Here is a 15,209-nt window from a genome sequence, read left to right on the forward strand (position 1 = left end):
CAAAGCTAAAAATAAAAATATGTCACATACAGCGAGCGCTAGCCTCGAAAAGTTCCCGCTCTAGGAACCTACCCTACGAACCCTTTGCTATACTGTTAGGAGCCAATCCCCTAAACTAACCTAGCCAGGTCTCAGCGCACTCCTGGCAACTCTGGCCTCGGCTGGGCAATGCCTTCACCAGCACCATCTTGGAGTGGAACGGTTTCGTACAGTAGTGCTCTCCTCTGGAGCAGTCACAGAGGCTTTCTCTCAGCGCCCGTCTGTGCAGCAATGGCGTTGTAGTAGCCTCGATTCCCGGATGCAACTGGGTAATGCATTTCAAAGCTCCGGAGTGTAGGATCTGTAATCCTACACATATGCAGAAGCGCAGCATCCTCAGAACAAAGGGCAGAACTGGAGAGTGCAAACAGATTTGAAACAGAACAGGGAAGTGATCCACATGAAAACAACCTCAATTATTCATTATAACACATTTGCATACAAAGTTTGATGAAATTCAGGTAAACAAGACCCAAAATATGGAATGTGTTCAAGAATTTGTAGAAAAATCTGCCTGGGAGAAGTTTTATCACAATACGATGAGACAGTGTGAAGATATTCATGCACAGCATAAATACAGAGAGAAGAGTGGCTATACATGCACAACATGTTGAGTAGTTTAGTCCTCATCAAAAAGGAGGCCTAGATTCTTATACTCCTAAGAACTAATGCAAAGTGTGATAAAGCAAAAAGACTGTAAATTCATTGATATATATATAATAATGTTTTCAGTTATATATATATATATATATATATATATATATATATATATATATATATATATATATATATATATCGATGTTATGAGCATCAACAATTTACTCAAAGCCTCCACTGGTGTTTTCCACTATTCTAACAACTTTGACTGTTATTAATACAGCTTAGTTTGGGCGAGAAGAAACCAAGTTTGTCATTTACCAATCTTTAATTCACATTGATCAGAATCTTCAGAAACCTGTGATCACAACAACTCAAAGTAAACTATACATGAGCTGCTAATATGAAGTGCTGCAGTAGCTAATCCATCACATTTACCCAGTGGTTCTCAACAGGTTGAGGGTGCAAAGCAATCCAAAAATAAAAAATATAAAAGTAGTTTTACTTATTTATTTTACTTTATTTATTTATTTATTTATTAAATTTTAAAATGTATACCTGAGATGACGTTCTGTAGATGGCGCAGGTCTAAGACTTTTGCGCAACAGTGTACACACCAGTGACCACAATCGTGGTCCCTGGGGTTTGCATTATAGATAGCAAGGGTCAATGTCCTGATCTTTAACATGACTGCTCTAATTAATTCATTGCAACAGTTTCACTTTCTGCAAAAATCTTCTGCTGTCACCCAAAGCTATTTGAATCTTTTTTTCCATTACCAATGTCTTATGATGTGTGCGTGGGTCTGAGTGTGACACACTAAACCTTTAAGTAATTATACCTCAGGAAGTTTTGAAAAGCAGTAGCTGCTGTGAAATCTAAGAAGTAATGCATACTGTACACAAAGGACTTGCTCCTCCAAACAAACTCCCAGGGACAGAACCCAGAGATGTTTCCGTAAGGGGTTCATCGCTTAACCCCTGAAGGGACACAAGGAACTGAATGCTTGACATGTTTTATTTACATTAGAAAAAGAAACTAAAATCATTAAATTAACTATTTGTTCATTTCATACCGAGATCTACATTTCATATGGTTTAATAACTATCAGTGCATAAGTATTGAGAAATATGGCATGTATGCTTGAAACCTGAAATACTTCTTGAATAGAGATTAAAATACATGTCAATACAATCTCCAAGTGTGAATTGGGTGCATCTTTGAAATGGTTCTGGAAATGGTTTGAAAAGATGTATCTGAAATGAAATGCAAGTCAAGTCAAGTTTATTTGACGACGTGTTTCCAAAGAGGCTCAGTCCTGACCTGCATCTCAACCAATGGTCAAGAAGTAACCACGCTAACCACGATCCAGCAAACCCTTGTGATACCTGGCAGTACTTCAGGCTGACAGGTGGGCTGTAATACCCATTTGATAAGGACAAGACCTAGCTGTGCCTGAAGCATGTTGGACACAATCAAATCTCTACTCTATTAAGAGTATCAAACAGATATATTAACAAACCTAATGCAGGATATTCAGTTATTCAGCAGCAAAGCAGCTCAAGTTAATTCAATAACAGCTGCTCTCGGATGCAAGTGTTTTCCAGACCTTCCTTTATTTTATCACTTTTCCTGCCTTATCTGGGCACCTGCACTGCTCTTTCGTGCTGTGTTTACTGAACTCAAACTGACAGCTGCCAAGCATTGATCCTTTTTCAAGGGTAGCACAGGCCAGGTAGTTAGTTTCTCTCTAATGACTTCTGCATGTTGTCCTTGCAGGTAGTTTTTACAATGAACAAAGTTCAACAGTGTGTCAGCTTCCCTTCTAGACCATGGAACATGCAATAGAGAAATAAATGTGAAAATACAAAATAAACCCATCAGAAAGATGTGCAGAACAGTTTGCCTGTTATTAAGGTACAGCATTAAAAACATTGATTGAAGCTTGTGGTTAAAACATTTGTCATTGAGTTTCTTTTAGCGCTTCTAAATGTAGCACTATGAGTGTTTACAGTTATGGTTAAAGTGCAATACAGGCACAGAGAATCAATAACAGGGCAGGGGTTTAATTAACAAGGGATACTAAAATGATGTACACAGGGATGAATCTGAATACCATCAGAGGAAAAGGAATTAGGAATTACCAAGATGGTAGCTATCCTATTTTCTTAAACTCGGCTGATCTGACATGAGCTAATCTGCTCCCACCATACAGCTGCCAAGTAGTCTTGCCATGTTAATGCCAAAACCCGGATGATCTGTAAACTGTGGTCACAATGTTACTTTCCTTAAATATTACACAGCTGAATCCTCAAAAGGAGGATGTGAAATAAGAGTTAACCTTGAAGGAAAAGTAGGTGCAATTTGCCGACGAGCTGCTGGGCCAATGAAGTAAAGTGTTGTGGCTGTTGCAACCTTCAATTTTCAGTATTCATTCTGTTTAATTGTTAATCACACCAGAGAACTGTCACGTCCCCATCCCCGTCACTAAGACACTGCACACAGCCGATGTCCAATATCACCCTGTGGAATGGTTACTCTCACTCACAGTCAAGCTAACTCTTCGTCGGTCTGCGCAGACAGTGGGTTCCGTTTGCTTCTTTTGGTGGCAGCGCATTTCATTTCCCAGCTATGGACCTTGTTTATGGAATTCCATGCCACTTTAAATTTGCTCACTTTTGAATTATTATTCTGTTAGCTGTTAGTTTTAGCTTTGGCTTGATTTTGCTTATTGTAAAGCACGTCTTTTAATGAGAGTTGCGTTTGTAGTTATTGAGGTTGCAATGTAGCTATTTGGTTTCTACCTGTTCCATGGATAAATACTGCAAATTCATCACAATGGCTTGTGCTTGAAGCCTTGTGCAGTAATGAGTCAGAAAACAGTACAATCAGAACTGCAGGGTAATATACTAGGGAAATACAGAAAGACAGTAAGCTGGGAGTGGAGACACAAAGCAACAGAAGAAACAGAGGCCATCCGAGTTGTTTTCATGGCAACGAGATGGCTTTATCTCAACATTTCAATATAAGTTTTTAGCTTGTTTTTTTTTTTCTGAAAACCCAGCCTGCACCATAGTAGTTTATTTTTAAAGAAAAGCCAAGGAAGGCATTGGTTGCTATTGAATCTAAAATATTTTGTATGTATTATCCTCTCTCCCCTCCTACCACATACTTTATGATTCATAATTTGAAATTCACAATTTATCATTTAGTGAACACAAAAATATTCAATAGAAAACTACACTGATATTCCTTGAGTATTATAAACATCATAATTAAGCACACTGCCAATGTTGTGTGACTTTCTCAGATTAATAAACAATGTACTTTCTCAATATAGCTGTAAAAGCAGCATGACTGTCCTTTTACAAGAGTCTCATAAATCTGGCCACTCAACAGATCATGAGGGAAGCACTCAAACCAGACAGCAGCACATCATAATAAGGTTATTACCTCAACGTCTAACCCATGTTTCTGTTCTTGTCAGTGCTCTGTAACTTTGCTCCCATGAGCGTATGTAAATTAAATTAGTTTTTAATTTTGATAACTGACTTGTGTTTGTTTGTTTGTTTGTGTGTGTTTGTGTGTGTGAGCTTTATTAAAAGCACAAATGTGGCAAGAAATGTAACACTAGGTATGAGGAAAAAACTGAGCATGAGCAGAACGCAGTCATGTCTATGATGCAGCTTTTCCCTTATTATCTTTTCATCTCTTATCTTTTCATTTATCTTTTCATTGGGGCCATTTATTAGAAAACTGAGCCTGGTTAAAGTGAGCCTGCTGTTGAGCACAAATGCATTACAGTAATTCAGAGAAACATAATATGAAATTACATTTAAACAACCCAATGTATCCATTAGATGGCCTTCATTTAGTCCTTTTGATCCAGGGAACATAATTATAGGATAATTAAGTTATTTTCGTAATGCAGTCAGAATCAGTTTTTAAGAGTGACATTTATTTGAAGTATATGTGTTATCATTCAAACATACTTTGTTTACTTCTTTGTTTAATTCTGGAAGCAGCCTGGTTACAAGTTTAGTTTGAAAGCCATTGCTAGTTTTTAATTAATTTAGAACAATCTGTAGATTTTACTTTTCACTTTGACATTATGAACTTTTTTTTGTGTTGATCAGTGGCAAAAACTCCTAATTAAATCCATTTTGATTCCATGCTGTAACACAATAAAATGTGGAAAAGTCCTGGGGGGGGGGGGGGGGGGAATACTTTTGAGAGCCACTGTACTTACGATGCTGTGTGATTTGTGTTCCCCCTTATAGCAAGAATGCAAGTGCTAGTGGAATGGCATTATGGGGCAAAGAAAGCTACAACCATGCTGCTTTCTAACTGGCTCCATGGTACACAGATCAGCTTTGCAAAGGGGGAGAACTGCAGCTCTCAGGATCATCTTTGCCCTTTATTTTTCAATACTTTCAACCCTAATGAGATGCATACATATTTGTGTGTGTTTTGCAGATTTGGGTTCAATTTATCTGTACACTAGAACATAAGTCAGGTTTTTGGTGTACATTTTCCACAAAAAAACGTACAGCACAAGAGCCTCTGTTCAGCACCTGATCACTACACCCACAGGTTTAGCTGGAACACTGAGGGTATATTGCTGGTTGTTGCCACAGAGTCAGCTGCTCTAAGAAATGCCACTGCACTCCGGTAGTTAAACACACATGGCAATTGCACTGAACATTCTTAAGGCGGGATTCCACATAAACGGCTGGTGCGAAAAAAACACACACCCGAGACGAGAGAGCCGACAAGATCGGCAGGGTGAACAAAAAGGGTTCAGCATTTTTGCCATGCCCGAATTCGCTTGCCACTTTTCTATACTTCAGTAATGTTTTCTAACCTTTTAGTACCTTTCAAAGCGCCATGCAAACAGTTCACAGTACAGCAAGCATTACGTACTTCCATCTGGGCTACAAGTAATCACCTATATCTTTTAATCCTTTACACTCCTGATTATTTCCAATGTTTCCAATACTGTATATGCACCTGCTATTCACTCTACATCCATTATTAATAACTGCATAGAAACAAAAAAACAACACAACAGAGAATGTGTTTTGCACACAAAAAACAGCACCTACAATGACTTTTTATTGTATTATTATTAAAGGAGAAAGCAATGGCTTCACGTTTGCACACCTCAATATGAAAGTTGTACATTTATTGCAGTTGTACAGTGTCTTGCTCATAGTCTACATTATGTTCCAACCAAAGCCACTTAGCGGTACTGGGCATTACATATGTACAGTGTGTTTAGAAAATAAAACACTCAAACTGCTTTTATGATCTGATATATAAATTGGAATTCCTTCATCAAAACAGGATAAAGTCTAATGCAATAACATTCTTTGCTTTAGGTTTTTTATTGGTTTATATAACTTTTCATTTCGAATTGGCAGAAGGATGAGTTTGAACTCCAACACAAGAAGAGATTAGGTTCTAGGAAGCAGAGGCATTGCTTCATCTATATAAGCAGAAGAGGACTGTTGCAAAGGTTACTAAGTGGATTTAAAAAACCTCATTCATCACTCCGCTCAGTAGGCTGCTGGCTGACTACTTAAAGATTTAAAAACATCAGCCAGCTAAATCTGGCGACTCTTGAGCCATATATGGCTCCAAATGCTCCACAATATGGCTCTCTTGATTTGGACGTGAAGTCTGGACAGAGTAGTTTTTGACAGAAACAAGTCTTTTTAATGAGCACAAAAACACTAATGCATTGTGTAGTCCAGTTCAACAGGGGTTTTTTTGCCTTTAAAAACTGGTAATAGATAGTGCTCTCTCAGCCAAAAGGTCTGCTATCAAGAATAAAGTAGCTACAGGCACTGCATTTCTCTGATGGTATTTACTCCTGCGGGTTCGGTTAACCACTGATCAGAATGACAAAAGCAAACAAACCCTCCTTCTCTGACAGAACAAGAGCTCTGCCTCTCTAAATATAGTCAAGTTAAATAATGCAGTTGGAGTGTAATAATTAAACACACCTTTTCTTGTTAGACAATGGGGATTTATTTATAGCACTACAGCTAAAGTTGAATATACTCTGCAACATCTCCAGTTGGGGTTGATATCATTTGAACAAGATTCTCACTTCACACACAGAAAGTGATTTGTGGTTCATGTGTACCTGGCGATTATTTATTGCCTTTTCTTTGTGCTCATCATAAGCAGGTGTGAAATCTTCAAACGCTATTACTAAGGAAGGTGACACAGAAGGACACAGGTAAAAACGGCCATCAATAAAATAGAACTGAACTGTACAAATGTACCCCCCATAAGCAAAACACTATGCCACATCAGAAGTGGCATTGAGTTTAACTGACCTAACATTGTACATCATTGTTCAGAAAAAACATTCAGATCTATTTCTAAAAGCACAATATCCTTGTTCCTGTTTTTAATCAAATATAGTAATAGCTGTACACACACACACAGCGTTTGCCATCTTGACAAAGATCAATATGATTGCTGAAAACAAGGACATCGCTGCTGTGATTAAGTCATGTGACTACTTGTAATATGGCCAAGACACGAGTCACTTCTGGAGTAAGCAGTTTACGAAAGAGCTGATTTTAACCCTAGAAATGCCAGCCTCCTCTGATTACTCTGTTGTATGCTATATCAAGGCAAGCATAGAATTATTCCAAATGTGTGAATTCACAACTCCAAAATAAAAAATATATTTGAAATGCTTTTGATCTCTGTGTGCCACTAAATTAACTCACTAAACAACTGAGTGTTTTTTCTTTCAACAATTAGATTTTTGTGAGTGCAAAAGCACTGGAGTACTGTGCTATGAACCATAGCAGTACAATTCTGTGCAGTAGAAAGTGTTGAGAGATCTGGCATGGAATGACTTTCTCATAGTCGATGCTGCTGAGTGAATCCACCTAGCACTCATTCAAATGCAATGATAGAATGACCGGTCGACTCACACCGCTCCAAATTACACTATGCTGCTAAGTAGATGCAGATTTAAGGAAAGTATTTCTGAGTGCAGCTGTTTCATTCTGTTTAAACATACTTTCCCACACACAGTACTTGTTATATAAACAGAATACATGTTAATTGAGGGCTGTGGTTATTTCACTCATGAGGATGTCCATAAACAACCCAGTCATCCTCACTTGTGAGCACAAAAAACAAAGGGAGGAGGCAGCCGATACAGTAGTCAACAGGTAACGTAAAACTGGGCCTTCAAGACTTAAAGGAGAGACATTTAAAGTCAATATTGTTTAATTAAAATAAGGACACTCTACATTGTTGATAAGGGCCTGCTTGCAATCCTAGGTTGTGGAGTTTTATCAGGGGACAGCTTTGCTGTGAATCAGTGCACTTGCATATGCTTTCTTAGAAGGTATGTTTTAGGAAACCTAACTCAGAATATTAGTTTTGCAAAAAATACACTTTAAAAAAAAAAAATCAGTTGTACTCTCCAGATAAACACATTTTCCAAAAACTCCTCTATCCACACTAGCTAAAGAAATGTGTTGATCTTGCATTATACAGGTCATGTGACAGGGGTTTTATTAAAAAGAGAGCACTACCCATCCACCCAGCAGCACACATTCAATCGCCTTCAGTGTCTTCAACTAATTCAGCCAATTAACAGCAATTATCTTCCAAGTATCCACATACAGTTTTTACTATCAATTCCTAAATGTTACTGATTTTACTGGCCAGCATAACACAGTCTTAGATGGGCAGCTTACAGTGAACTGTTTACAGAGTCCAGGCTTCTTAAGACTTACTGTAATATAAGCTTTAAGATTCTTTTGCCAAAGGTCATTTTAAATCTGAGATTACAAAATAAGAGTCAATTTGGATGAAAGGATTAGTAAAGCACTGATGTAATGCCCTGCAATTATGTGCACATTTGTTTTTGCTTAACAGGTCATTTGCTATGAAAAATTAAATTCAGGTTAGCAAACATAAACTAAATGTAAATTTATATCATTGGCTGGCTTTTGAACTGTATCTTTTTTTAAAATCCATTATATATATATATATATATATATATATATATATATATATATATATATATATATATATATATATATATATATACACACACAGTATATAAACTGGATTTTTGAAGTAAAGATAAAATCTTTTGATTATTGCTGTAGCGTAAACCAGATTATCTCAAAACATCACTCACAATCCATGTAGGAAAGACACCCTTAATACCGGCATCCTGTTCGCATTCAACAGTGCATCTTGTGAAACTGTAGCCTAAAGTAGCCCACTGTAGCCTCTTGAAACTCAAGAACAGTTAGCAGCACAGGCGATTTGGACCACTGATAACACGATTTAGATGCTTCATCATTCGCAAAGAAATACAATGCATGCTGTGTTTACACGGTACTTACCTTACTCCTAATTTGGCCGGAGGTGGACACCTTCCTAATCAGTTTCTGGGGCCCTTCATGCTCCCCTTCGCTGTCGGAAGACTCGTCTCCCGTTACATGTCCTCCCGCGGCCCCGATTGGATGGTGCCGCATCCCAGTACCGACAATTCCTGCCACGGTAACCGCTCCCTTTTCAGACTCCTGTCGGGTAGAAACACACCACTCTGGGTTAACCTTAGTGCATCCAGCCGCTCCCTTCCTTTCCCGGACTCGAGAGCTGGACAGCGGCTGGGAAGCGGCTCCCCTCGCCGCCATCTTTCACTACCTCCTGTCTCTGAATATAACTATTCCACTTTACCTATTTGAAACTACTAAACACGCTGAGGGAAAACGGCCATATTTCTATGGTATGCATTTAACCCCGAAGCGTGTTTTCAATTGTATTTTCTGGCTGCTACAGACTGTGTGTTAAAACTGTCGCCGCTGTCTCTGCTAATTGAAGACCGCAGGAAATCTCTGTAGCAAACCCTAGTGGTAAATTAGAGACAGACTCTAAATTGAGATGTACACATTCTATAGGTGCGACTACTACTGTAGTTTTTATTTTCAAAACAGAAAAAGAACACTTAGGTTTCTGATCTCGTATAGTAGAATCAAGTGGACACAATAATAAATCAATGATTATTAACTTCAAATGCAATAGACTTACTACTACGACTACTACCGCTAATAATAATAATAATAATAATAATAATAATACCAGCAACACGAACGTTCATTCATAGGCTTAGCACCGATCAGTTAAACAGGCAGTGTGTGACGTTTTAATCATAACAAATGAGAGACGTCATGGTTGTCTTCTAACTTATTCCATACAAAAATGTTCTCCCTGTATTTTATTAAATGTAATGTTTTATTCTAATTACTGTATGTAGGCTACTGTAGCCATTCGTTTGTAGAGCATTTTAGGAGGTTGCAATAGGATTTTTCTTTTTCTTTTTTGTGCATAATGTGGGATACATTGTTCACATCGTAACTTTTCTAAGCAGCATACATTATTTACAGTAGCCTAATATTTACGGAGTTTTTAGAGCGCTTTTTTTAGAAGTGCAAGTGACAACACGCGCGAGAATAAGATTGTCCGCGTTACTGCTGGACTCCGCACGGGCTCAAGGAGCTTCTGCCCTACTGCGCTTTTCACTTGCACAACACTGGACGCTTGTTTTTATTGTGCGTGCGTTTCATGGTACAAACAAAATACTTTTTATACAGCCACTAATTTTGTTGTAAAAGCTCATCTGTGTATGTATTCTATTTTTTTTTCATTATGATTTCATTATATAGGGCATACAGATACGGTGCTGTATATATACCCACGTCATTTTTTCCACTAAAGTTTATACACCTATCTTGTTCCGTAGGTACAATCCAGCGTTCCTCGCTTATATATATATATATATATATATATATATATATATATATATATATATATATATATATATATATATATATATAGACACACACACACACACGCAATATTTAAGTGACCACACGGTCAGTAGCACAAATGGTTTTCACGGTGTGTTCACTTAACGGTACTGCTGCATGGGGTCGCGTCAAAGCACTATTGTGCTTCTTTCAGTATGAACGCTGCTTATACACCTGGGCGGCTGCGAACGAGGTCACACAAACATCATAGGATTGCTGTGAGATGGAGAGAGGAGGGTTCTCTGTCAGATCATGCAATGTGCAGCACAGTATCCTAGCAGGTTGTGGTATAAGTCTTCTCTGTTTTGGAATATCGATTAAGAAAATAGTGGATTTTACTTGTTTTGTTTAATTCTAAATTAAGCCAGGTGGAGGAAACAACACATGGCTTTTTGGTAAATTGCTGGAATAATGGGATAAACTCTTACTGTTTCTGTCGACCACCTGATACATGAACTCTTAACTTTATCTCTGAGTAGCATGAAAAAGCAAATCACCAGGACCACGCTTCACAGAAAGTCGAGTAACAAATGCAAAGTTTAATGGAGTTTAGGTTAGTGGTCCTATACTGCGCTTTCATTAGCACAGATCCTGCACAGGTAGCTCATAATGCTCACATTCTGGTATTCTCAAAGTAGGATCCCAAATCCCAAATGTTAACAAGATAAAAATGCAGTCTCAATATTAGAACTTTCATTATTTACAAAGGCTTTAGTTCATGCTTTGTACAGCAAAGTGCTCAATATATTGATCTTGTTCCCCCTTTGATTCAACCAGCACACAAATGCAAAAGCATCTGTCTATAATGCTCATAATTGATTTAATATTACTGAAAAGGGAATACTTATTTATCTTATTGGAGAGACTATAGAGAGCATCCCCTTGAAAAGCACATAATAACACAGACATGCTTAAGGTTGCTCAGTAATAGCACCCCTTTACTGTGTGTCTTCCTCTCCAGAAATATGTAGGTGTATTATTTATTTTAAATGTTGTTCCCTTGTAAGACATTATATTTATTAAAACAGATGGCGAGGGAAGTGACACCAGCTCCCCTGCAGCTTTAACAGCTGCTGGTATTTCACTGGACGTTTTAAATTCGGGAAATAACCCGAAGAAAATAAAATATAGGTATACTCTTAGAAAAAAAGGGTTCTATCTAGAATCATTAAAGGTTCTTTGCACCGATGTCATAGGTGAACCTTTTAAAATGGTTTAAAAATGTTTAAAAAGTACGATCTGATAAGGTATAAGGTTCTTCACACACAAAAGGCTCTTCAAAGAACCTTGACCACATCCAAAGAACCATTTAAGAACCCTTTTTTATGTGAGTGTACGTGTTTAATTGATCAAGACAGTGAAACTGGAAACAAAGCTCTCAGTTATTTTTTTGCAATAATAATACCTATACATAATTTAAACTAAATAGCTGTTAAACGATCTGCTTTCACCACGTCATAATATAATTAACGAAATGCACAGTAACAGGTCACATCTATAGAATTCTGTGTTTATCATGAATTGGCACTATCACTTCTATAGGCTTGTGTGTTTATCATGAACCATCAAGAGAAAACAGTTCTGAATAAACTGACAGGCACGTTTGATCCTACCCGGACACAATAATTGAGTTTCAGTCCCAGAGCTATAAACACTAGGTAGAGACCTGGGATTCGGTTCTATATTGAAAATACGACAGGATTTTCGACCAGTTATCACCTGCAATCTCGATAACTTATCACTTGTTTCTATAGTCGAGTCGAATAGTATGGTGTGGTGTTTCAAAACGCAGGTATGTCTAAAAATGCATGAACGCGCAACACAAGGAATGCATTTTGAATGCTTTGAAATCACATTTACGTAATCATTAGTCATATGAGTTTAGTGACATAACACCCAATTTTTCTATCTAATGTATACTATATATGTAATTGTATATATTCCCACGTACCTATACTGTACACGTTTGCAACGGCAACATAAGCACAGTTACTAATAAATAGTTATTTAACAAGTCTAGTTTAATATTTAACTAAATAAGTATTACATATGTTAAAACACTTGTGGCACATACTTTTTTTTTTTTTTTTAAACTAAATAGAATGCGCTTAATTATTAAGGGGAAGTGTGGGTCGTGTTATATGAGACAAACTGGACAGGAAAATCAGTGAAGACATCTGCCAAACAGCAACAAAAACAAAACATCATTAGCAGAGCTAGCTTACAGATAGGCCTAATGCTAGAAGATTAATAAGGTAATTTAAAAAAAATAAAAACAACAGCCGTGTAACGTTTTCCTCAAAGAGAATTAAAAGGACATGCAGATTGCAACTACAAAAACGCTGCTAGCGAACCAGAGAACAAACTGGCAGAGGCCGTCTCATCCTACACACTCTCAACAGAAGAGAGGATCACTATAATTTCGCGATCGATTTACATTTTCAATTGTATTTATTTATATAGGGCCTTTCACAGTATTTCAAAGTGAATGCTCGCATGCTTAAAACAGAAATAAATCTACAGTATCAATACATAAAAATTACAAAATAACAATAGGGTTAATAATAATAATAATAATAATAATAATAATAATAATAATAATAATAATAAACTATGTCAAAGACACTGCGCACACATCTTCCGATGCCCACTGTGGCTGCAATTGTCTCAATCTAAGGCTTAAATACACATGATAAAGCAGAGTAGCTCTGTTTCTCAAAGGTCTGTGAAGGAGGTGACTCTGGTCATCGCATCGTATTTATAAGCAAAGTAAATTGGTGTCTGTTAAATACTACAGGTAATACGACCAAGTAGCGTGAGCAACGTCATAGAAACGCTTCCTGGTAAATTGAGCAAAAAAAACAAAACAAAAAAATGAAAGAAAAAACAACGCAATTACAAGGAGTCAGAAAGTCTTAAAAAATACCTATTATCATTCTCTCCTAACTGCACGCTGATACGGCTTAGTATTAGTAACACATTGGTCAAAGACATAGTCTAATTCACAAAACCGAAATATATAAACAAAGCACTGCATTCACAAAGACCGTAAATAAGCAAAGTGTAGCTGACCTTAACACTGAATAACCACTGAATAACTGGCATAATAAGGGTATCTGTAATCCAGTGGTCAGATCTAACGAATGGGGCCACGCTTTGAATTCCTTCTTTAGCGTTCATCCCGGAGCACATAGGAACAGAATTCCGGTTTAGAAATGGGTTGGGATGCCTAATTTATTTCTACTACCAGTAACAGGACAAATCCATACATTTAAACATGCATATCTCATAATCGGTACACAGACACGACACAGAATCTCCTCAATGTAATAAACACACACACACACACACACACACACACAGAGGGGAAGGTGGTATCTGTGATGGTTTAGCCATTAAGCTGATGTGTAGGCAACTGTATTATCACATAACGCAATGGCAGCCCATATAGATTTTCTACGAAGTTGTCAGACAAGAATGTCGGACAGCTCCACAGCGCCGGGTCCTGTTCGGAATGTCCTGCAAGTCACAGCGGTGTTCAAAACTCTAAATCCACAGAACGAATAAACGAAATGAATTTGCATGGCAGTCTGTAATAATTGGATTACCTACAGTTTGTTTCTGTCATTGGATATCTGTTTAGCCAGTCGTGTATTATTTATTTATTTATTTCTAAAACAGTTGATCGTCAAAGTACTAGATTTGAACCCCATTTCCAAAGTTACCATTGCAAATATACAGTAAACCCGTCACTGTCGCGAGCAGCTGTAACCGAGTCCATGCATCCAAAAACACACACATTAAGAATTTAGTATTATGTTACACATATCCAAAGAAACAAAAAGCAACTGCTTCCTAATGTTGAATAAAACAGGTAACCGCGGATGCAGCCCGGCATTTTGCTAAAAACCAAACAAAACATACCTGCTACAAATAATCACGTGTTCATTGTGTTTGTGCTACGTCTTTTTTAAAAACGTTACAATTTAATATGTTATGTTAATATATATATATATATATATATATAATATATATATATATATATATATATATATATATATATATATATATATATATATATATATATATATATATATATATATATAATAACAGCGTTCTAAAAGTACTAATCTCCATTAAAGTACACGAACAGCAAATGTAAAGTCGCCAAGTTGAATAGATATCAAACTAAAGTGAAATACCCACCAGCTCTTCCCACACAGGACTGCGAATGAAATGGAACACATCCTCCATGATAATTACCACTCTTATCCGATTTGATCAGTTCTCTGGAAAAAAAAAAAAAAAAAAAAAAAAAAAGTGTTGCTCTCTAACTACCCAAGGTTTGCATACGATATCTCCTTCCCAGTCGTTTATTTATCTCGCATTTACACTCCTCCTTACCTCTTGCCTGATCCCTTCTGATCTGTTCCAAGGACGCTGCTGCTAAGCCACGTGACTCCGCTGTCAACCCGTATAAGGAGCAGAAGCAATAGAGGATGTTGGTGACGTCATCACAAAAAGGAACACAGTAAAAACTTTTCTCAAAATCTCCTGGTTTATTATGTAATAGTCACATCAGATTATTGTGCCAAAGTTTCAATGTTTGCTCAATTCAAGGTATCAGTACTTTTTTGTTGCATATCTTATTCCAGAATTGGTAAGAAAAATTTGAGAAAATGCGATCATTAAATTATTTAACTTTGTTGA

General features: G+C 37.1%; 1 protein-coding gene across 3 annotated transcripts in view; it reads right to left on the bottom strand.

Annotated features, from left to right (window-relative positions):
- The window catches only part of LOC121327947 (diacylglycerol kinase eta-like), a 67,769-nt gene extending 52,979 nt beyond the window's left edge, over positions 1 to 14,790 (bottom strand). Inside the window, exons 1-2 of one of the 3 annotated variants that reach the window (XM_041272311.1) lie at positions 14,706 to 14,790; positions 9,033 to 9,212 (exon numbers count right to left, since the gene is read on the bottom strand). In XM_041272311.1, coding sequence (XP_041128245.1) covers positions 9,033 to 9,212; positions 14,706 to 14,753 — 228 coding nt within the window. In that variant the 5' untranslated portion in view covers positions 14,754 to 14,790. Of the gene's footprint in view, positions 1 to 9,032; positions 9,421 to 14,705 lie in introns of those variants that run through there. The other 2 variants (XM_041272312.1, XM_041272310.1) reach the window with 2 other exon arrangements.
- Positions 14,791 to 15,209: the final 419 nt, after the last annotated feature.

Source organism: Polyodon spathula, chromosome 15 (genome assembly GCF_017654505.1).
Source record: "Polyodon spathula isolate WHYD16114869_AA chromosome 15, ASM1765450v1, whole genome shotgun sequence".
In the NCBI taxonomy this organism is placed as follows: Eukaryota; Metazoa; Chordata; class Actinopteri; order Acipenseriformes; family Polyodontidae; genus Polyodon; species Polyodon spathula.